Source organism: Cupressus sempervirens, chromosome 8 (assembly GCF_028749045.1).
Source record: "Cupressus sempervirens isolate cs-2001-9-10 chromosome 8, ASM2874904v1, whole genome shotgun sequence".
Classification (NCBI taxonomy): Eukaryota; Viridiplantae; Streptophyta; class Pinopsida; order Cupressales; family Cupressaceae; genus Cupressus; species Cupressus sempervirens.
Window position 1 is genome coordinate 844609000 of NC_143125.1, and position 24195 is coordinate 844633194.

General features: G+C 36.0%; 1 protein-coding gene across 5 annotated transcripts in view; it reads left to right on the forward strand.

Moving 5' to 3' along the window:
- Positions 1-24195, forward strand: part of LOC149545057 (acid phosphatase 1-like) — an 82252-nt gene that overhangs the window by 48931 nt on the left and 9126 nt on the right. For all 5 annotated transcript variants that reach the window (XM_089795561.1, XM_089795564.1, XM_089795565.1 and 2 more), the window contains one exon: positions 9375-9680. In XM_089795561.1, coding sequence (XP_089651687.1) covers positions 9587-9680 — 94 coding nt within the window. In that variant the 5' untranslated portion in view covers positions 9375-9586. The remainder of the gene's footprint in view (positions 1-9374; positions 9681-24195) is intronic.

A 24195-nucleotide genomic window follows, 5' to 3' on the forward strand; every position in this document is an offset into this window, starting at 1 on the left:
ACGGTATCAGAGCCAGGTTCGATCCTGTGCCTATTCTTTCATAAATCTAAATAACCTTGCTGGTTGATATATGATATCAAAAGGTGTTCATCTATGTTTGAGTTCGAACAAATTTGGAGCATGGCCTCCATCGTACATAATCGAATAATATGTTGCCATACACCAAGCATGGTCTTGATATCAGGCATCCCCTGATGGAGCTGTCAAAGACAAACAGCATGCGCATAAGCTAGCCAACTATCTGTGAGAGAATGTTCTTGGAGGGGAGTCAAAGTCCATGCCTCTTGAATACATCATTTTTGAGAACATTGATTTTGGCATCGACTCTCCCTTGGGACGATCTGATTAAGGCAAATCAGCTATTGTCGAAGAAATTCTATCTAAGCGCTGCTCCGCAGTGCCCCTATCCTGATGAGTATCTAGACATGGCCTTGTAGACGTGATTGTTCGACTACTTGTGTATCCAGTTCGTCAAATACTCATGACTCAGTATGTTAATGATGATGCTTCCAAGATGATGAAGTCATGGAACAGCTTAAAAGTCAGAACGGAATACCATTTGTGGCAAGATACAACTTGCTTGTGGATCAGGCAATGCTGCATAAAATAATACCGAGGGCTTCAAAAGTTTGTGTGTGATCCCAGATTAATGTCTACCCCATGAACTGTATGAATTATTGCACTGAGATGGCATTGGGAAAACAAATGTGTGATCTGCAGTGGAGAGTGCAGTTGGATCATTTTTGACATGGAGATTTTAATGTGGGTCTTCCATACAACTTTGATATGGTGCAGTTTTGAAGGCATATAGATCTCTAAAGGTTGAAATTAAATTACATAAAATGACGGAAATATCACATACTCCTGGTGATGAAGGAATACAATATATCGACAGAGATTACAATCTGTAGCACCAAACTGTTGTCGAACAAGAGAATCATAAAACTATACAGCCAAAACAATAGTTCATAGCCCAGTCAACAGTCTGCAGTAAAGAGCACATGTTGAGAATAAAAGATTCATCTTTTCCATCAACGGTTACTCCAACTGATCTACATCGAGGATGTGGAAATAGTTACAGCTTTAGTACAATTGAAATAACAAAGGTCAAAATTTCATATGCAAATCATTATTCATTCCATTCAATTCAAGAGGAACATGTATATACTGAAGTCAGAGTGCTGAACAAAGAGTTTGTGGAAGATTAAAGAAAGCCATATGTGGTACTGAAATCATACATTTGAATAAGATCATTATATCTCTATAATCGGTGACATCCATATTTAATATTGTCAAGCAAATATAACCGTCATTTGCTGAAGATCATTATTGAGTGATTTATATGCAAAAGCTCATCAATGCCTCATTAGATGAATTGTTAACTTTGTCAAGACTCGCTCTTAAAGTAGAAGGGTAACCTATGAATGTAACATCATGAGTTGACCAGTGCTATATATATATGGAGGAGATACAAATGAAAGCTTCATAATGCAGCAATAATGAAATAAGATAGATGGATGATAAAACCAAAGCAGGGAAGAACGATAGAAAATCTATGGAGTGATATTGCTAATATATTAACTTTGACATCATAAGAAGACTGGAAATGTGTTCATAACCCTGTCAGATGGATGACTTGGTATACGCTGTGAAAGCTTCACGTGGATGACTTTCTATACATCGTGAAAGTTTCATGTTTACAAACATTGACGAATCCATGTATACTATTTTATTGAGCAAAGGATGTTAAAAAAATAGTTTATCAGGCTCCTATTTTACAAATATTTCTAATCTTTATTATCAGTGAGAATAATATGCAAAGTCAAAGTTGGTTTATAGGGAGACGATATTGGGTACAACAGTAATTTTGAGTCAGAGATTTTTATACATGTGTACAGCCCCACAAACTGAATATATATATATGCGTTCCTTGTTCAAATGAATGCATGTGTGAGTGAGCACATTTAAAACATCTAGAAGTGAATGCAATCAATATTGAAAATGATTGTGGAGAATGAAGAACTCATTTCTGAGACTCTCAGAATCTCTAATTCAGAAAGTAATACGTGCAAAATTAATTTGAAAAGGTGAAGCAGTATGGGTTCATCAAATTGAAGTTTGGAACAGATAGAGGATATTGTGTTTCCTGACATTATAGCAAGTTTCAGATTGTAATAAGCTTATAGAGTTTAGAAAAGTAAATCAGAACGGAGATAAGTCAAACTAAGTAATGTCTGTTGTGAATTAGAAGTTATCAAAATTTAATCTGAAGTCAGCAATCCACAACCACACAACATAGGGGGACATTACTGAAAAATCCGATGAGATATATGTGTGATGAGAGTGGCTTGTAGAGACTGAGTAACATATTCATGGGCAAAGTGTCGAATTGTCACAGATAATTCAATTGTGTTCATGTACGGAAAAATAATGAATCTTATTTTTATTGATAGTCATGTTTCTAGTTAATAACACTTTCAAATGAGTCCATAACACAAGGGTAGCTCTACAACCTAAATATGGGAGCAATCAAACTAGTTGATATCCATACAGTCTGAAACCACCTAATAAGTCTATACAAAGAAAATATTAAGTTGACTTTACAGTGGGTTTTCACTTAGCGAGATTGTCTAAGGCTTTAAGATCATAACTTGGAGGTTATTCTCATTTCCATAACAGTTCATGTTCACGGTGGTAATTCTGAGAGCATAGAGATGCTCTTTCCTACCATGCCTCAACTCGGAGATAATATTTGTTGTGTTTCTACACGAATTCATTTGAGGATCAATTTCTCAACATCATAAAAGGTTTGGGTTTGAGCAATAAGCTGAAATATTTTATCTGACACCCTAGAGGTTGGAACATTATATATGACATTTGGATAATTATATCCTTATTTTTCATCTTGTTCAATCCTCTACATATATTTGGAGGTTCATTAATTTGGAAGACCCATTAAATTTTTTTCGAATAGGAATTTTACATTGTGGGGGGAATATTAATCAATGTTCTATTCCCATTGTTTGACAAATTCTTATATCGAGACATTTTCTAATTTGTTGCATATGGACCCTCATTGGAGCAACTCATATCAAGGATGTGCAAATAAGTATTCATTATCTTTGAGTTTTACATTTATCTTATTTGTATTCCTATACGTACTATAAAGAGCTATTTTCCTTGACCTTTTCCTATATTGTCTCAAGATGTCCTTTCAAGAATGTTACAAAATATTGTGCAGAACTCAATCTTATGACTTAAGTCAATCCTATGCTTCAAGAAAACTTTTGATAAGCTTGATCGAATTGATTCAGGGGGAGTCTAACACTACATCGGAGACAACCTTCTATGAGGAGGTCAAAAGGTTGTTATTAGTTTCAAAGGGAGTTTTACATTCCATCAAAAGCAATTTTGGATAGAAAATTTCAACAGATTGAGAGGGAGAAGTTCATGATGAAATCCCTCGTAATACATTCTTCTGTATGAGAGCTAAGTTTGAGGTGAAAACCTTGTTCTCTGATATGATCCATGGTGAATGTCATGACAACACCACATGATAGTATCAATGGTAACTTCATGTGAACTTTTGATGTCATGTGTGTATGGGCCTTCCTCCTGTGCACATCATGAGGAAGTGATGACTTCCAAATAATTATCACTTTTATTTGGAGATGTTATTGAAAGGTGACGACCTTACAATAACTTGTATCATGATATACATTTTGTGTAAATGTTGAAATAAATCATGAAAGACTTTATCTTATAAATCAACAACTAGGTGTTAGATGTCATTAATTTGACTATCTACAAGTTGATTGTATAGATATATTTTAGGTACTTGGTGAATATCTTGGCTTGATATTCTGATAGGCCATTACTGCATTGAGTATTTGGTGAATATCACATAGTCGATGTTCTGATAGGCCATTACTCAGAGTACTTGGTGAATATCATTTGATTGATATTCTGATAGGACAATGCTCATGTTACCTAATATGATATCAAATAGTAATTGGTGAATATCATGTGTTGATATTCTGATAGGCCAATACTTATATGATATCATATACTGGAAATCTCTTGATCAAAGATTTCCTATATGTATTATTTTTGAAATATTACCTATGGTGTAATATCTATGTGTTTTATCTTTCTTCATTAAGAGGGAGTGTTAATGTTATAATTCTGTTGGATAAATTATATTATATATATGAGATATATAAATAATATTTGACAAATATTATATATGGAATAATTAACTTATATTAAGAGTGCTATATATATATATATATTGTTATATAATCATTGTAATATATTGAGGGTATATTACTTGTGTTATAACTAATGTAAGTTAATATATTATAGAGACATGCCTCTTTATTTCACATATATATTCATTCGTATGGTAACTTGGAAAATACATAAAATATCCACAAGTGCTATTAAAAGTTACAACAATGAAAAATTGATCATACTTTAACAATTTGGAAAAATGTTATTTTATTATAAAGTACAAACCGTAATTCTCATTTAGGGTTCGATTTGCACTTGGGAGGAGTTATAAGGAGATGAAGACCTAATTGTTGATTATCTTTTGACATTTCTGAAACTTATGAGATTGGAAATTGCTCTAGTGGAGCGATTCAGAGGCGTGGGACGAAAACCCTAAGTTTGGAGTGTTGGGATGCAAACCTCAACAAGGATTTGGTGATTCAGTATTGGAGTTGGAAAGTACTATTTTGTGTGGCAAGGATTGACATTCTTCATAGCACCATTTATTAGAAGGAAACATCACATTTAGCTAGGCGGCTAGCCTATTCCAACTTGGGCATTTCTTCTAGAGTCAGTTCGTGCTCGTATTGTGGGCGACATTCCTTATTAGCAGCCACATTTTGCAGTTTGGAGATCATACAAGGGTTTGTGACAGCAAGCTCTTCATCTTTTGTGATTGTAAAACCCTTCTAGAGCAAGCGTTAGGTTCATTGTAGACAACAACAAATCCATTTGATATATATATTTCTTTGACTGCAAAAATTAGAATATTATGCCTGGTACAATTTGAATGATTTCCAGATTGTTAAGTGTTTTCAATATATGAATGCTGCTCATCATTCTTAATTTGAAGTTATTTGTTATTTGTCGTTTACGTGCATATATCTTCAAAAACACCTAAAAACTTGAAAACGAGAAAAAACCAAAAAGAAATCAGAATTCTATGAAGTCTATTTAGAGGTACAAAATTCTGGTCAAAGTCTCAAATTTTGAAATGAATATCAATTTCCAAGTTCACCGGGATTTGGGATCTTTCAAATAAATGGAACACTTAGCACTCATTGGATCTAGGTGATGCTCATTGAAGTGAAGCATTGGGACATCTTGGGAGTCACCCATCCAAGTACTACTCTAGCTTGAGCACGCTTAACTACGGAGTTTCCTCCACGGTTAAACTCACTCTGCTTGCAATCCCATTTGTAAAACCTTCACCATGTGTTGTGCTTATGAACCATTCATTAGAAATCCCCTTAAGCTCATCAATTGATAAGTAGGAGATATTTTTCCATAGCAAGTCAAATTGTGATATTGCTATCAGGATTTGACTGTGTAGTTTTTGAGTCAAACTCATTGATCCGTGTTTCATGAGTAGTGATTCACATGAATCCATCTCTCATGAGAACAAATGGAACACTTAGAACTCATTGGATCTAGGTGATGCTCACAGAGGAGGCACCAAGGCTTCTTGGGAGGTCACCCATCCTAGTACTACTCTAGCTTGAGCGCGCTTAACTACGGAGTTTCTTCCATGGTTAAACCCACTCTGCTTTCAACCTCATTTGCAAACCTTCACCAAGTGTTGTGTTTTATGAACTATTCATTGGAAAGCCCCTTAAGCTCATCAATTGATAAGTAGGAAACATATTTCCACAACAAATCAAATTGTGATATTGCTATTAGGATTTGATTGTGTAGTTTTTGAGTCAAACTTGTTACCCATGTTTCATGAGTAGAGATTCACATAAATCCATTTGTGATGAGAATAAATGGGACACTTAGCACTCATTGGATCTAGATGATGGTCACACAGGTGAAACACTAGGACTTCTCGAGAGGTCACCCATCCCAGTACTACTCCAAGTTGAGCGTGCTTAACTACAGAGTTTTCTCCATGGTTGAACCCACTCTGCTTGTAACCCATTTGCAAAATCTTCACCAAGTGTTGTGCCTTATGAACCATTAATTAGAAAGCCCCTTAAGCTCATCAATTGATAAGTAGGAGATATTTTTCCACATCAAGTCAAATTGTGATATTGCTCTCAGGATTTGACTGTGTAATTTTTTAGTCAAACTCATTGACCCATGTTTCATGATTTGTGATTCACATGAATCTCTCATGAGAATAAATGGAACACTTAGCACTCATTGGATCTAGGTGACGCTCACAGAGGTGAAGCACTGACACTTCCCAGGAGGTCACCCATTAAGGAATAAAAGGAAAACCCTTAAAGTGGTTGCCTAGGGTTTGAGGGATTAAAAAGGCATATTGAGCATTCGTTTGGGATAATTCTATGTTGACAAATTTGGAGAGCAGAAGCTGTTTGGAGAAGGAGTTCCTAGATTTGTTGTGAAGGACGGAATCCCTTTATAATTGGGAGGTTTGCAGAAGGGAAATACCTTCTGAGGGTCTTCATACATCATTCACAGGTTGTCATCCACAATTTTACAGTAAAGATTAGTTCTATTAGCTTGGTGCAGAATAAATAAGAGATCAGCAAGTGTGGGGAGCAGATTTGAGGCAATACGTTGCAGATCTGGATTGTTTTCACATCACTTATCAGAAATTATCATCATACCTGATCGATTGTACCTTCCATGGTGTGATCGCAAACAAACCCTAGGTGGATGTAGGGTTTCAGTCCCATTAAGAGGCTGATCAGACCTATTTACCTATTAGGCATTAGGGAAGTGTAGCATGGCAATCATTTAGTGCATGAAGCGACTGATTTGCGTTTTCAGATCTGTATATCAGACCTCTACCTGGCTGTATGGGTATGTTACTAAATTTTTGATGCAAATGAAATTAGAAATATTGTCCTTATTTGTATGTTCTTGTACTTCCATTTCCAGATTTTATTTTTTATTTGTTATGCAATTCATTGCAAATATCAAGGAAAAAACCAAAAAAATTAGAAAATACAATTAAATCAGAAATTTGAAAATCAAGATCTGGTGTGGTCATTACAGTAGTTCATGCATGGGCCGCTTTCCAAGCATAAGGCTATCATAAACCAGTCAAGTGAACCCTTCAATAGCCTCCAAACCTCAAACAAGTGAATTCAGGAACATGTGAAATGATTCTAGTCATGGCAGCCATAATATTGCTGGTACAGGCAGGGAAGTTCTGCCCAAAAAGAAATAACACCTCAAATTGCCTTTTCCTTTTCCTTTGACTGAAAATGACCCTCAGAACTGGGTGACCCAAACCTGCAACCTTACGCTAGGCAAAACCAGAGCTATCCTTTGATGATAAGGCTTTCACAGAGTTTAGTATCTGCAACCATAACTATTCAAAATCACCTTTAAACTGGTCACCCAAGCCAAGGAATATTTTTTTTCTAATAATCTTTGTTGTCTTGGACAGTTTTTAAACAAATTAATGAGCAACAATGGAAGTATGGGCCAGCAAGGGCTTCACCAATCTCACAGATGTATGGCCAGTAAGTAAACTTACAAGCCCTCTCTTTAATCTCCACCAAAAAACTCTGTTGTTAACATTAGAAATTAAGCCAGAAACTTGAGATCAAAAGACTGTGTAAACCTTTATTTTCTCTGAAAGCCCTATCTGCAACCGTAAAGGCAATGGTGTTTCCTGAGGTCGAAATACAGCGAAGTAGCTAGGATGGATCTCTCACCATCAAAACTAGTCAAGTAGCATGAGATTTTGTATCCACTTTGCATTTATATATATCGAAACTTTGCTGGTTTATTTTTTGTTTTCATTAATTAACTTATTGGATGCATCTTCTCATTGGAAAATGTATTTTTAATTAAATTTGAACTGTTTTTTAGGTTCCCGATTTTTTTTGAAAACTGTCTGAATTTTTCCAGAGTTCTTTTTTGTTGGGCTTGGCGAATTTTCGCTGAGTGAGAGTTTTCCATCCATGTATATAGCTGCTTGTTTAGTTGTTAGAAGCAGTAGGCTATGTGAATGATTCAAATCTTCTTGGTTTGTTGCTTGTAGTTTGGCTTTCTCATACAGTAGAGAATGCAGCATCTCTTATCGTAAATGCCTCTTTGCTTACATGACAATCAGAAGTCTCTTCTTGGTTTTTTATTTTCCATCTGACTGAGTCGACTTTAAGACGACAAGAACATAAGCTAAGCTGATGTATACATGCTTTTTGTTCATAGGGATTTTATCTTAAAAGTGTTACTAATTTATATAGGTGATAGTTGAAATGTCCAACTTCTCACATTGGCAAATTCTTATTTTTCTCAATTTTGCCAGAGCTTTATATTTAGCTTCTTTTATACAATGATCCAAATGGATGTTGGCTAGCTGTAAACACAGTGTGCAAGATAGTGATAAACAAAGACTTTTATAGCAACTATCACAAGTATTCAAGGGTGAACATGAATAATTGGAAGGCACACAACAGAAATACCAAACTAGAGAAAGGTCACAAACAAATAATTCTTATTAACACTTTGTGACTGAAAGCATGACCTCAATCTCATTCTTTGCTTACTGGTTCATTTTAAGTGGTCAGATACATGTATTGTGCCGAACAAAGTTAAAAGTTCACCATAAGAGAGGCTACAGACAATAAAATAAATTATAAGTGTATCACTAGGTGTGAACTTACACATTAATTGATCCATATTCATTCCATCTCATATATTGTGAATTCTCAATTTATGGGAAAACTTTAAAGAAATTTACTTGAGTCCTATTTTCTAGAAGACGAACACCTTTAAAAAATTGTAATACTTTCTACTGCATCTTACTTTTTAACAGATTTTATCCTGCTTAGATAAATTCATATAGGTGCCTCTTGTTTTTATATATCAGCCAAGACCCAATATATTAAAATAACCCATGCTAAGTTGCCCCATAGTAGAGGGTGAAGTTCTGATTTATAGAGTAGATAAGATGCTCTTGGAATTTCAATGTTTAACAGACTAGGTAGGTTTTCGATTGCTCATGTCAGCAGTAGGGATCTGCATGATGTTTCACAAAACTCAGTGATAGGTTTCTAAAAATATATATATTTACTGATACAAAGGTTAGTTTTTTTTCTAATGTTGATTTTAGAATAATTGCTCTAGTTGTGAAGAAAAATAAATTTAGAGCATGTAATGACTATCTTTATGAGCAGCTATATTCCTCCACTCAAGCAAAGATTAAAAGCCAGGAAATAGAAGATCAGAGGATCAAAATTCTTTAATGGGTTTTGCTTGAAAGTAACTGACGGCATGAGCTTGGAGAAGGATTTGGGGCAGGGGATTTTCAGTGATGTCAGCAGAAAGCACGTACCTTATCTTTATAGTTGCCGTTTTTCTCTAAAAAATTCAAGTAGAGGAATCTACAATGTCTTCTGATTTGGTTCCGTCCACATCAACTCTCAACAACCAGTATGAGCCCCAGGAGTCCACCCAAAGTCTTCTCAGTGGAAGAGGCTCAGGTATATTTTTCATGCCCTCACTGTCTTAAGATTTTATGTGCATATGAACTGTAAATTTGTCTTAGTTTCATTCCGGAACTGAAATCTTATTTCTGGTTTCTTGCTTAACAGACCTGTCTAGTTTTTTTTTCTCTTACACATAATGTACAGATGGACGTTAAGTATTTCCTTATCTTGTTCTTGAACTGAATATCTTTTTTTTCGAGTTAATGCTTACTAGTTGTGTTAGAGATTTTTTAAACTTTATATGCAGATGGATCTCGAAGATAGTTTTGTTCTGGAACTGAAATTTGTCATTATTTCTAATGTCTTTCCATTAACCATCCTTGTTTACCACCATTTTCTTTTCAATCATATACTATTCATTGTTTCATTTTTAAAGTATATCACATCACATATCTTAGTAATCTAGATTTTTGATGGAACACAAATAAAATGAGCAACCAGTTAATATGTTCTAGTCCTTGACCTTTCAATTAACATTGGTCCGATTTTAATTGTGACACCAATGAGTAATATGCTTAATAGTTTTTACTTTTTAGTTGAACTTAGAAGTGCTAACTTTGAACCTTACCAAGCCTAGCAATGGAAGCAACTATCTACCACTACTTGCAATGAGTTTGTATGCTAAGAGTCACCAATGGATTTAAGCTTTGACAATCACCTACAAAATTAACGATTACTTTCCATGAGAGAGCAACAAGAGAAATAATTTCATGATTATCGTGCAAAATGAACTATGATGTATTGGATCAATGATCTACAAGGCGGAGGTATAGGAATAAGTAGGATGATGACAAGTGCCTTAATCCCATGACATGTGACAGCTAGATGATAAGATCTCATGTAATAACCCCCAGCCGGCTCCCAATTCAAATCTTGATGAACAGATTATTGTTTCGAAGTTTTCTAATATATCTGCTCTTTTGATACTTCGAAATATGTAACTATTGACACCATAAATTACAAAATTATAAACCTTTTCAAAACAATGCGTGTAACTTATTAAATTGAAAAGACTTATATGTGTTAGAGTAAGGGCAAATTTCAATTAAATATTTCAGAACCTGTAGCTCAATTTCACAGCCCAAAAATGCATGCTGAAAACTGTTTCTCCCAGTCCAGGCACAACCAACTGCATTAACAGATGTTCAGTCAAGAGTGATTGCAGCCCTGATGAATCAACCAGTATGGGCGTCTATGAATTGTTGATGGAAATTCGCCCCGCCTGGGTGTTTGAACAAGTAGTTCGAATTGGCACTGAATTAGTTGAAAATCATCCACTGAAAATGGACGCAAGCAGCTGTTAATATGGGTAGTAATTCCACCTAAGAATTCAAACAAGGAAACGCCAAAACAGCAGCCCCAATGACGTTAGGAATGAATTGCCCAGAATTGCAGAATTTTGTAGATGTTTCCAACCATGAACACGAACCTTTCTTTATTAATTCAGTCAGCAAAACCAATGTAGAATCTCAGCATAAAACATCAACCTTCCACACCAAATATCTCCAAGCCACAATAGACATAGTAAATAAAATATCTAACCAATATCAAATCCACTATACTTCAGCAGTGGAATGAAAACACTTCTCAGCTACAGTGATGAACAGTAGAGAAGTTAGGCAATTTTAGCTATACCTCAGCAGCTAAATTGCAAGTGCAATTTTCAGAATTTCCAACCCTTATACATTAGCAAGGCCATACAATTCAGAACCCAAGGAAAAGCCACAAAGGCACAAAATCAAATATATAATCAGACGTGCTTTTTCCCAATGAAAAGAGCTCTCATTTATAAGTTTTAAGTTGAAAAAAGTTTCCATAAAATTCCACTTGAAAAAATGTGAAAGTTTTCCAAAAGAACTCAACACTAGAAACTTTCCAACTTGCTTTTTAAAAATATCTCTTTAAGTCATTATTATAATAATATAAACATTATTATAATAATCCAACTCAATGAATAAATAAATAAGAGCTCATGTAATTATTAACTTTGTCAATGCAAGTGACGACCAACTGCCAAGCCATCCACTGCACTGCTAAAAATAGCAACTGCCCATAATAGACTTACTGAAAATAGAAAGTAATCAACTGAGACCCCCAAAACATCCTGTCAGCTCACGAGGGTCGCTATGATGAGCTAACTCAATCAACTACATAGACTAGCCAAAATCGGGGACATTACATCTCATGTGTATTAGATACTTTTAGAAAGTTTTCTAAAGCCCTAAGCAAACATGTGAGCATGTTGTTCACTACTATATCTGTAATGTTTCGTTTCCCTTCCAACATGATCTAGCCTATCAAGTATTCATCCAATGCACAATGGGAGGCTGTACGATAGTCTCTTGGCAGATGTTGCACAACGGGGGAGTTCGTACGGTAGTGTTGGAGTACAAGGGAGGTCGTACGATAGTGTTGGAGCACAAGGGAGGCCGTATGATAGTGTTGGAGCAGGCTATGCAAATGGAGGAGGCCGTATAGTAGTAGTTGGAATAGGCTATGCGAAATGGAGTAGGTCATACAGTAGTAGTTGGAAGTTATACGGTAGCAAGACCAGAGAGACCGTACAATTGTCTCTGAGAGGTTGTACAATGGGGGGGGAGGAGGGGGAGAGGAGGCCATATGGTTATGTGCACAATGAGGGGAAAAGGGGATCGTACAGTGTGTCGAGGAAGGCCTTCATAGAGTGCAGTACAGTATCGTTCTTCAAATTCGCCAACACTAAGTCCTCTGGAATGAATTGACAACTTCAAGGAATTTGTACAAAAGACACCAAACTATATTGAGATAATCACAAATAGATATAGATATATTCCATACTAAATGGTGTTCTAGATTTTCTAGATCTGAAGCAAAGAAATACAATAAACGGAATAGGGTGAGGGTTGATTCCCACCGAAATCGCAAGAGCCAAGTAGGGAATATGTTTCACTTCCGAAATGGCGAACAAAAAAGAATTTCAAGTAGGAATTCGCAGTACAAAGAAAATAATCCAAATCACATACCAACTACTAACTACATGTCATGCTGAAATACCCTTCGGAGGAACTTCTCGAGGGTTTACAAAGATAGCCGACAACCACACCGATGGAAACAATTAAATAAAAATGGGTCCGAGATATACTAAATCAATCGGTCGATAAACAATGGTTTGATCAATTATTTATTTTATGACGGGGACATTATAGTCCTCCCGTCCCAAAATTTGCTTTTCCTCAAGCAAGTGCAATGCCGTATGTTGTAGAATGTGTTCACCTTCCCAAATCCTGTCATCCAATGGCAAGTGTTTCCAACATACTAAGTATTCCCTCAGGGTACGGTTTCGCAAATTCTTCTCCCGTATATCAATGATCTCGGTTGGTTCCAACATGAGCTTCCTTTCATTGAGCGGCGAAAGATCTGTGGTTTCTGCGGTGTTTTGTTTCACGTCTTTTTTTAGGTAGGAGACATGAAAGAAGTTATGGATGCGGCTTCCTTCAAGAAGTTCTAGTCCATAGACAACTTCACTAATGTGGCAAGCTACACGATAAGGACCATAAAATCGCAGTTTTAATTTTTCTTTCCCTTTTGCCTTCAATGAGGACTGCCTGTACAGCTGGAGTTTGAGATAGACCAAATCTTCCACTTCGAAACTTCTCTCGATCTTGTGTCGGTCGACATAGATCTTTTGTTGATTATGCGCTCTTTGTAAGTTCTCTTTCAGGAATCTCAAGATGTCTTGCCTTTCCTAAAGCCAGTCCCTCACCCTTGTCGATAAATGAAAGGGGTTTATACCCGTATAGTGCTTTGAAGGGTGCTGTCCTAATGAACATGTGATAAATGGTATTGTAACAGTATTCCCCTAAATGCATTCATTTGACCCATGCCTGTTGTTGTGCCTAAACGTAGTTCCGAAGGTAGCCTTCTAGCCACTTGTTCACAATCTCCATCTCTCTGAGGGTGGTAGCTAATACTCGTCGAGAATTCTGTTCCTGCCAACCGAAACAATTTTGTCCAAACAATACTGAGAAACCGACCATCCCTATCACTAACAATGTTTCGGGGTAACCCGTGCAGGCAGAAAACTTCTCTGAAAAATAAGTTGGCTACCTGCTCGGCCTGGAAATCTAAGGAGATGGCGAAGAAGTGTGCATACTTCGTCAGTCTATCAACCACCACAAAGATACAATCCTTCCCGTTTATCTTAGGAAGTCTAGTGATGAAGTCCATAGAGATAATTTCCCACTTTTGTTCTGGTATAGGCAAGGGTTGCAGTACCCTGACAGGTAAAGTGTGTTCAGATTTATTTTGTTGACAGACTGCATGTTCCCGTACGTACTGCAATACATCTCCTTTAAGTCCTTCCATGAAAACCTCTCCTTGAGCTGTCTTTTGGGTTTTGAGAAAACTCAGGTGTCCGGCCAAGGGTGAGGCATGTATTTCCTTTAGGATTTTCTGCTTCAGTTTGGATTCAGGCACTAAGTATATCCAATCCTTATAGTTAATAATGTCATCCACCACCTTGTATCTGTCATCCTGAGTGTCGCTGTCCATTACCTTACATGCAAATGTGTTTTTGGAATATTCCATCAATAAGTGTGCTTTCTAGTTAGTTGAAATCTGAGAGAGTAAGCAAGTGGCGAGTTTTCTTGAGAAGGCCTCTGTAACCACATTGTTTTTTCCCTTCACATATTCAATGTTGCAATCAAAAGCTTGAATCTTACTTACCCATTTTTGTTGCCTCTCGTTCAAATCTCGTTGCTCCAAAAAATATCTCAAACTATTATGATCACTACGGACGACAAACTTGGCACCTACCAGATACAGTCGGAACTTGGTCAGTGCATGTACGATGGCCAACATCTCTTTGTCATTAATGGAATACAGACGCTCCGCTTGAGTAAGCTTCCAACTCTCATAGGCTATAGGGTGTCTATCTTGCATTAATACTGTGCCAATGCCAGCTTCCAACTCTCATAGGCTATAGGATGTTGATCTTGCATTAATACTGTGCCAATGCCATCTTCGTATGCGTCGCTCTCTAGAATGAATGTTTGTGTGAATTAGGCAAGGCAAAAACCAAGCAAGTGCTCATTGCTTCTTTTAACTTATCAAAAGTGTGTTGTGCTCTTTCATTCCACTAGAAGAAACCTTTTTTAGTCGGATCTGTTAATGGTGGGTTGAGCTGAGAGAAACCGTTTACAAACCTTCGGTAATAACTGCACAGTCCCAAGAACCCTCACAACTCTGAGAGCGATTTTGGTGGGGGCCAATCCAGGATAGCTTGAATCTTCTTCTGGTGGACTTGCACTCCATATTTACTGACATCGTGCCCTAGGTACAATATTTTTGTCATCCTGAATTCACACTTGGATTGCTTGGCGAACAAAGACTGAGCCTTCATAATCCCTAAGACTTCATCCAAATGTCTCAAGTGTTCTTCCCAAGTTTTGTTGTAAATAAGGATATCATCAAAAAATACCAGCAAGTACTTACACAATTGTTTGTTGAAGATGTGATTCATGCAAGATTGAAAAGTAGCCGATGCATTCGTTAACCCAAATGACATGACCAAGAATCCATAATGATTGTAGTGACAACGAAAAGCCGTCTTCTCCACGTCTTCTTCCTGCATGCGGATTTGATGGTATTTAGAGCAAAGATTTATTTTAGAAAACTAAACTGCACCATGCAGTTCATCCAATAATTCATCGATCCTGGGAATAGGGTATCTATTTTTTATGGTCTTCTTATTTAGCACATGGTAGTCCACACACATGCGCATCGTCCCATCCTTTTTTACCAATACTGCTGATGATGCAAAAGGGCTAGAACTGGGACAAATCATCCTTTCTCGAGCAGCTCCTGAATTGTCTTCTCGATCTCATCTTGAATTTTTTGGGGTGGCAGTATGGCATGGTGATAATTGGCTTTGCACCAACTTCCAACTCGATTGTATGCTCGAATCCGCGATGGGTTGGTATGCTAGGAGGAATGTCTAAAAAAACTTTATCACGAGTACTCAAGATATTCTGAAGATCATCATCCCAGTGGGGGGTTTGTTGTCCTTTTATTGGTTCTGTCGAAACATAACAATGTGTAGCCCATGCAATGTCATCATGTTGAAAAATAGCATCCATCCGTTGTGCCGAAACTTCCTTTTGTCTCTTATTGGCCATCCCACAGAGAACATCCTCCTTCCTGTTGACAACAAAAGTGAAGTCCATCCACTTGAAACTCTGGGTGTATTCGTCAAGTGTCTCTATCCATTGTATGCCCAAAATAACCTCTATATGTGTGCCACTTGCTCACTTAAACTCCTCAACAACTTACCTATAGGTGGATCTAAGGGGAGGAGACAAATTCAAGCAACCAAAGGAGGGCAAAAATCAAGCATGTTAGAGGAATTTCTTCTATGCACAAGTTCACCTCAAAAAAACATCATTTTTGCATTTTCTCTCACCAATTTGGATTGGAATTTTCTTTTGCAAGGGGCAGATTTTGAGGTGTTAGAGAGGAATTTGGATTTTGCTAGGGCAGGCAGAATCCACCACTCTTAGAGGAATTTTCCTCTTAACAACTTGTTGTCTATACTTGGTCATTTTCTATAAAAAACCCAAAGTTTCTATACTTGTTGCTGAATGAAAATGAGAAACATTTTGGATTTTGTGTTGCTCTTTCAGATTTATGTATCTTTGAATATGTTTTCTTTTTGTAATTTTGAACATAGATAGAATTTCAAACAAAGATCACAACAACTACAATTGGAAATTTCAAATGATTGTATTCATCTAAATACAAGCAATTTTGAAATACACTATTGGCAAACCATGCCGCAAGATATGAATTGATAAGAAGAACCTGATTGTATATGCAGAATTCGCTATCCAATGACAGATTGCAGCCCAGTTGTGTGATGCAATTAGCAGCAAAATAGGCGCCCATAAATAAGTTTGAATTTGCAGAATAAAATGTGACCAATGTAGGTGACCAACAAATGTGATAGATAAGGGTTTTAAACACAGAACTAACCCCTGCTGGTAGGCTCACAAATCTGCAGAAAAAATGGCATCCAAATGCATAGAATGAGCACCCAGGCAGAATTATAGTCGCCCATAATGCAGACCCCAAATATTGTTTCAAACGCTGCCTATAATCAAACACCCAGCCTGTAGTAATGGCAACGCTCTTGAGGCAAATTGCAGGGGTTCCTTAAAGGCAATCCCAATCTCCAGAAAGTGGCGTCACAGCCTGCCCAGAAATAGACGCCTGTAGATGTAATTTTCAGCCACACAACAAGAAATGGCAGTCACAAATGCCCAGCTCAATCCTTTACTTGCAAGCATAAATTGGTGCATCCAATTCAGACAGTTTGCTCTCACAATCTTCAGCTAATTAAGCAGCCAACTCAGAATTCTAAGAATTATAATTGTGATGCAATTAATTCCTTTTACCAAATTTGAATGCTAAAATCAATAACCACTTCTCCGTAGACACAAATTTATAGTAGGAGAGCAATGCAAATTATATACCTCAGCATAATTTTCAAACACTAATTTCAGAATTCTCCAAATGATAATGCCAATCTTCCAAACGGAAATAATCACAGATAGGAGATTTAACCAATGAAATCACTATACATCAACAGTGACTGCTGACAATCTTCAGAAACTCAGAAACCCTTATACTTCAGCAAGGGCATAAATATTAAAACCTCAGGAAAAGCCGCAAAGGCAACAAAAACAAATATATATTCAAGCTTTTTTTTCCCAATGAAATGAGCTTGTGATTATAACGTTCAGATTCCCTTTTGTTGCCAAAATGTAACTTCACTCAAGAAGCTTCACCACACAACATTAGTTAGAAACTTTCATTAGATTCTCTCACTTGACTTGGCTTAATTAGTTAATAAATAACACTTTCCAATGATAACTCAACTCTCAACTTAAATGAAATTATAAAGTTAAATTATAATTTTATAATAAACCATTTAATAATTAATAATAATTTGGCCACTAAAAATATAATAACTTCTAAAATACTCATCATTTAAATAGGCCATCTGAAATAGGAGTCATACCTATTATTTCTCCATGTGACCAAATGCACTTTCCAAAAATAGAAAGGGTCCATCTCGATCAACACCAACTTACCACAAATAGAGAGTACACAAAGCTAGGCCCAAACGAAGTCCAATCTGAGCCAAACGAAGACCAACCTATAGCTTACTGAGATGTGGAAAAGATAAGACCCTCCCAAGCCAAGCCACTGCCATAGAAGACCCTCTATCCACAATAATTAGCCTAAGAGGATCACAATAATAGGCTAATCCTTGAGACTCTGATACCGACAAAATTGGGGACATTACAGTTTCTCAACTTTAGAGGGTGGGGGGATTTATATAAAATATAACATTTCCCTTCTTATACTTTAAGTTATAATTTATATAAATACTATCAGGATGTTTGAGCTAGGTTTCAGTTTCATAGGAGTTATAATAAAGATTCTAGATATTGGGAGTTTTCAACAAATTCCAGACTTTGCCAATTTTCAGGGTTCAACATGTCTTTAGAATTGTTATCTCCCATAACTTTTCTTGGATTTCCAAGGTCAAATTGAAGCAGAAATAGGGATTTTTTAATCATTCCAATTCATATCAGCACAAATTGTTCGTTTTAACTCCATATCCTTGAATAGGCTAGCTCATCCCTCACCCATATTCTTGATAGACTTGACTACCCCGGCAGACCAAAATTGCCCGAACTCATCTTTCGGACTTGGAGACTTGAAAACTGCCACAAAGACCACCTTTGACCAGTACTCCTACTGGTAAAGCAAAGGACTCTCTATTTGCAATGGGGCAGTGTTGTGGAAACCTCACAACACATACCAAGATATTGTTTTGATTATAATTGTAGAATGCCGATATGTTATTTATACAATTCAATATGTATGCTCACCGAATCTGGAGTGTATAGTAATTCAAGATAGAGATATATTATCTCATACTTATGATATTGATTTAGAATGACTTGATAATGTTTAATGTTTTGTAGATTGAATTGCTGAAGGGAAGGAGATCATTACCGTTTGATTGATGATTCTCTTCATTGGCGATTACATATTATATATGATAGTAAAGAGTCACGTTCCCGTATGGACATGACTACCATACAGGTTAACTATTGGTTAGTAACCAATATTAACTTTAAATCATAGCAATCGAAACCCTTAAGGTTAAGTATAGATTAGTATATATATATATATATATATCTATATATATATATATATATATATATATATATATATATATGAGTATAAATCACAAAATCATATGCTTAGAATATATACAGTATTCTTCACTTCTGTTGAAGCTATACTTTAACACTTCCTCTTAGTTAGGGAGAAGTGAAATATCAAGGATATCCTACAGACTCAAAAGTTATAATAATATCAACATTAATGATATTCATTCACCAAGCAAATTATCTGACTATAACACTCTGAATGCAATGACTTGTCAATTAACCATAACTCAATTTTATGAACACTGTCATAACATGTATTATGATCTTTGGCATTTCCGGATCAATAATTAGAATGATCATAATACGTTTGTTAAATGACTTTCGGTGCGTCTAAATCAATGCCATAATTTATCATGATAACAGGCCTATCATTTGTAAGATTGTCACCTTACAATGATTACCTTTTGAATATATGTCTCTGAAAGATCGTCATCTTTCATTACATATCTGATGCAACTATTCAACTAGAAGCATAACACATAAAATTGAAAAACTCAAATTCAATATTCAAAATTGCAATTTGATCATACCAAGTTTTCCTTTGAAATGTTCCAATTTAACCTTGGCAAGAGGCTTGGTAAGAACATCTGCTGTTTGCTCATTAGTACTTATGTACTCTAATCTGATAACCTCTCAATCTACCATATCCCTAATAGAATGATAAGGTATCTCAATATGCTTAGATCAATTGTGAAAAATTGGATTTGTTGAAAGCTTGATACAACTTTGATTGTCACAGTGAATGATCGTTGGCTTCAATGGTTTCTTGAACAACCCGACTAGTAACTTCCGCAACCATACTGTTTCTCTGGCTCCCATGGATGAGGCTATATATTCTGCTTTAGTGGAACTTTAGGCAACTAAAGATTGTTTTCTGCTAAACCAAGAAATCATTGCAAATCCAAGGCAAAAAAAACATCCTGTAGTACTCTTACATTCACTAGAACTCCCTGCCCAATCAGAATTTGAATATCCATGAAGATTGATTTCAACTTGATCATATTTGATTCTCATACCAATAGAACCTCTCAGGTATCATAAAATATGCTTCGCTGCCATGAGATGAATCTTCTTTGGTTCACACATGAGTTGACTTAATGTATTGGTTGCATAACAAATATTTGGTCTAGTATTAACCAAGTACATTAGTGATCCGATGATCTACCTGTAGTAAGTAGGATCTAAAGGTTCAGATTCAAAGTCATTAGCTTCCATAGGAGTAGTAACAGGTTTACAATCCATCATTCCAAACTTAGTCAAAATATCAATAGTGTATTTTCCTTGATTTAAGAAGATGTAGCTCTCCTTTTGCTAAACTTTTAAACCTAGAAAGTAATGAAGAAGTCCTAGGTCTTTCATATCAAATGTTGTTGTTAGTTCCTATTTTCATTTAGCTATAAGATGTTCTTCCCCTGTTATTAGCAAGTCATCCAAATATAAAACAAGAATGATCATATCATCTCCATCTATTTTAAAGTATATGTTAGGGTCAGCTTCATTCTTGGAGTACCCTAATTTTGTGAGGTAACTTTCTATTCTTTCATACCAAGCCCTGGGGGCTTGTTTAAGGCCATATGGTGCTTTCTTTAATTTACATACATGAGAATCTTTGTCATGAGTGATAAATCCTTCTGGTTGCTCGATATATACTTATTCAATTTCACCATATAGGAATGTTGTTTTGACATCCATTTGATGTATCTTCCATCCGTTGGATGTTGCAATTGTTATAATAATTCTAATAGATGTGTACTGGACTACTGTAGCAAATGTTTCCTTATAATCAATTCCTTCCTTCTGTGAGAATCCCCGAGCCACAAATCTGGCTTTGTATTTTTCAATGCTTTTGTGAGGTGCATGCTTGATTTTGTATAGCCATTTAGAAGAGACAACTGATTTGTTCTTTGGTTTGGGTACAACATCCCACACATTATTTTTTAGTATTTATTGATATTCTTCAATCATTACATCTTTCCATGATTTTCTTAATAAGGCTTCTTTGACATTTGCAGGCTCTGTTTTGATGAGTTCAGAAAGAAGTGCTACATAGCAGGATTGATTCTAGTTCTCTTGCTTTCTTTGATTAATTCATCTAGTTCTATATGATTTTCTTCTATCATTTTTCTAGCCCATAGTGGTTTTTTTTTGTTGATAGAGTTTTCAGTATTCTCTCAATCTGGAATAATAGGTGTAGTATGTTCAGAATCATTCTCCCTCTCATTCTCTACTAAATGATCCTCATCTAGTTCAGAAGTAGGTTCTACATATGCTTCATCAATGTTCTTTGAAAGATTAAAGGCAATGTCTTCAAATTTTACATCTCTACTAACTTCGAGGGTCCTTTGACCAAGGACATAGATCTTGTAACCTTTGGTTGATTCACTACATCTGATGAGTATACCCTTCTTTCTAGGTGGTTCTAATTTTGTTCTATTTTCTTTAGGAATATGTATATAAATAGGACACCCAAATATTCTTAGGTGAGTTAGGTCAGGTTTATTGCCTGTAAACACTTCTTTAGGAGTTGTATTTTTCAATATTGAGTGGGGACATCTATTTTGAATATAAATTGTAGTATTTGAAGCTTCAACCCAAAAAGAGGTATGAGGATTTTGGTCATACATCATAGCTCTGGCTGATTCAATAATGGCTCTATTTTTCCGTTCTGCAACTCCATTCTATTGAGGATTATATGGTACAGAAAACACCATAATTCCAACAGCAATACAAAAATCTTCAAAGATTTCAAAAATGTATTCACCTCCATTATTAGATCTTAGGGTTTTGGTTTTTTGTCTAGACCGTGTTGTGAAGTTTTCACACCATCGCCCCAAAATTTTTGGGGACCCCCTTTTTTCTAATCGCCTTGGTAAATTTTTGGATTGTCCAACAATTTTGAGTTTTGAAAATTTTGAGCCTTGGACACCTTCAGGGCTAGTGGGGAGAAGGTTAGATTTATTTTCACCCGGTTTCAACTTGATTTTCCAGAGCCACCAATTTCATCCTTGAGTCGAACAAATTTTAAAGAGCAACACTTGGTAGGATAAAATTGTAAATTTTATACTTAGACATTTTTCTTTTGAAAATTTGGATATAATTGTGTAAATTTGGATAATTTTCAAAAATAAAATTTTGTTAAATTTGGTCTTTTGGAAAATCTTGATTATTTTTGGTGAAAAAGATTAATTTTTGTGATGGTGAAATAAAATTGCAAAAATCGATTTTTGGCTTTAGAAGAAATTTTACTTTATTTTTGTCAAAATAAAAATTAAAATAAATAAATAAATAAGTAAATTTATTGGCATAGCAAAATTTATTTGGGTAAGAAATTGCAAAAAATTGATTTTAATAGATTAAAATTGTCTTGAAAACTTTTTGCCTTTAATAAAATTGGTAATTTAATATTGAAAAATGGCTTTTGGTTAGCCAAAATCCTATTTTAATGACGTATTAATTACTAAATCCTCATTAAATGGAAATATTTAACATCTCCAAGGCACCATTTAATTTCTTTTTGCAATTTAGAACTAATTTTAAAAGTTAATTTTCATCATGGCAAAATTAATTTTGGTTAAGTATTTAATTGTGGGCCATAATTTTGCATTAATTATTTGTTTTTCTTTCTCCTAGGGTCCAAGAAGAAAGTTGGGTATAAGAGGATGCTTCTCTCCCATTTCTTCCTCACTTCTCACTTCTCCTTCTCAAGGTGTTGGTGATTTTGCAAGAGCAGATCTGCACTTTTCTTGCTTGGCGAAAATTGTGGAGGGCGAAATTTGTGGGAGCCGAAATTTGTGGAGGCCGAATTTTGTGGGAGCCGAAATTTGTGGGAGCCAAAACTTGTGGGAGATAAAATTCTGATTTTTGCAAGTGGCTGCGATTTTTGCCCTAGGTTGGGAAATTTTATTCGGAGGTGAATTGCATGATAAATTTCTAATTTGCAAAGAGATTTGAACTTCTTGAAAGTCATATCCTAGGTTTCGAAAAGTCGCTGTAAGTTTACTGGTTAAGGTGAATTTTCATCATCTAGAGTTGCAAGGAGTGCTTAAGCTGACATCCATCTTTTGTTTTAGTCTAAGGATTGCTCTGCTTGGTTCTTCTTGCCTTTTGGTCCACCACTCTACCATCCCGTAATAGGGCGACGAGCATGGAGGATGATAGTGCAAGTAAGAATCCCAAGCAGGCGAACACTAAGAAAGACAAAGAGGATATGACGCCCAAAACTTCCTTCTCGAAAATGAAGTGAATAACTGACACCAATATCTGTACAGTGGACATGATACAGATGAGGGACAGACTAAAGGAAGGACAATCCCCCTTGGCAAAGAAGATGTCAACGAGACAAATTTTGGATCGAAGTTGGATGAGTTGGGAAAGGTTGCTATCAAGAAAAAGCATTTAGGCACCCTTTCCTCTCTCAATGCTTTTATTGGATTTGAGAAAGAATATGAGAAGAATCACGAAAGGATACTACAAGCAGCAAGTGGCGTGGCAAAGTCAGCAGAACTCAAGGCAAAGCACACACCCTGTCCTCCTATGGGAGAAGTTAATGAAAGGCTAGCTAAGTTCATTGCCTTAGCTAAGAAAATGAAAGAAAAGGGAAGATTTATGTTAGAAGATCATTTGATGTAAGCCCAAGTGGCAATTTCCCTTTCTTCTAGAATAGGACAAGTGTCTATTTCTGATTGGCTACCATTTTGGTGCCTTCTCATTGGTTGCCACTTTTTGTACTTTTTTCATTGGTCCATTGATGAGGTGGAAGCTTCTCATTGGCTGATGGGGTGGCAACCCTAATTAGGGTTTTGAGGATCCAATCTGAATCGTTGATCTTGTTTTGATCTCCACCATCCGTTGTATTTTTGGCCCCTATAAAAGACCATTTGCTCTCATTTGTAAAGTGTTGGAGAAATTGTTGCGAAGATAATACCAAAATGCTCTCTTTTTCATTGTTGCGATTGGCATGTTGATCAAGAACATTGGGTGTTATTGCATGTTTTCTACTTCCACTTAGTTAGATTTCCTTTCAAGTTGTTAAAGTTGGTTTCATTTCAAGTTGCTAAGTAGGAGTGAAATAGATGGATAGTTGTATGGTAGCATTGGTAAATGTTTGATAGGGATCAATGCTAGACCACTAGCATCCTAGCGGCTGGTTGAGAAGCTTTGTGTGGTAAGCTAGTTTATTATTCCTTTGAATCATTGCACCTGTAGAAGTGAGGCCGCTGGTCAGC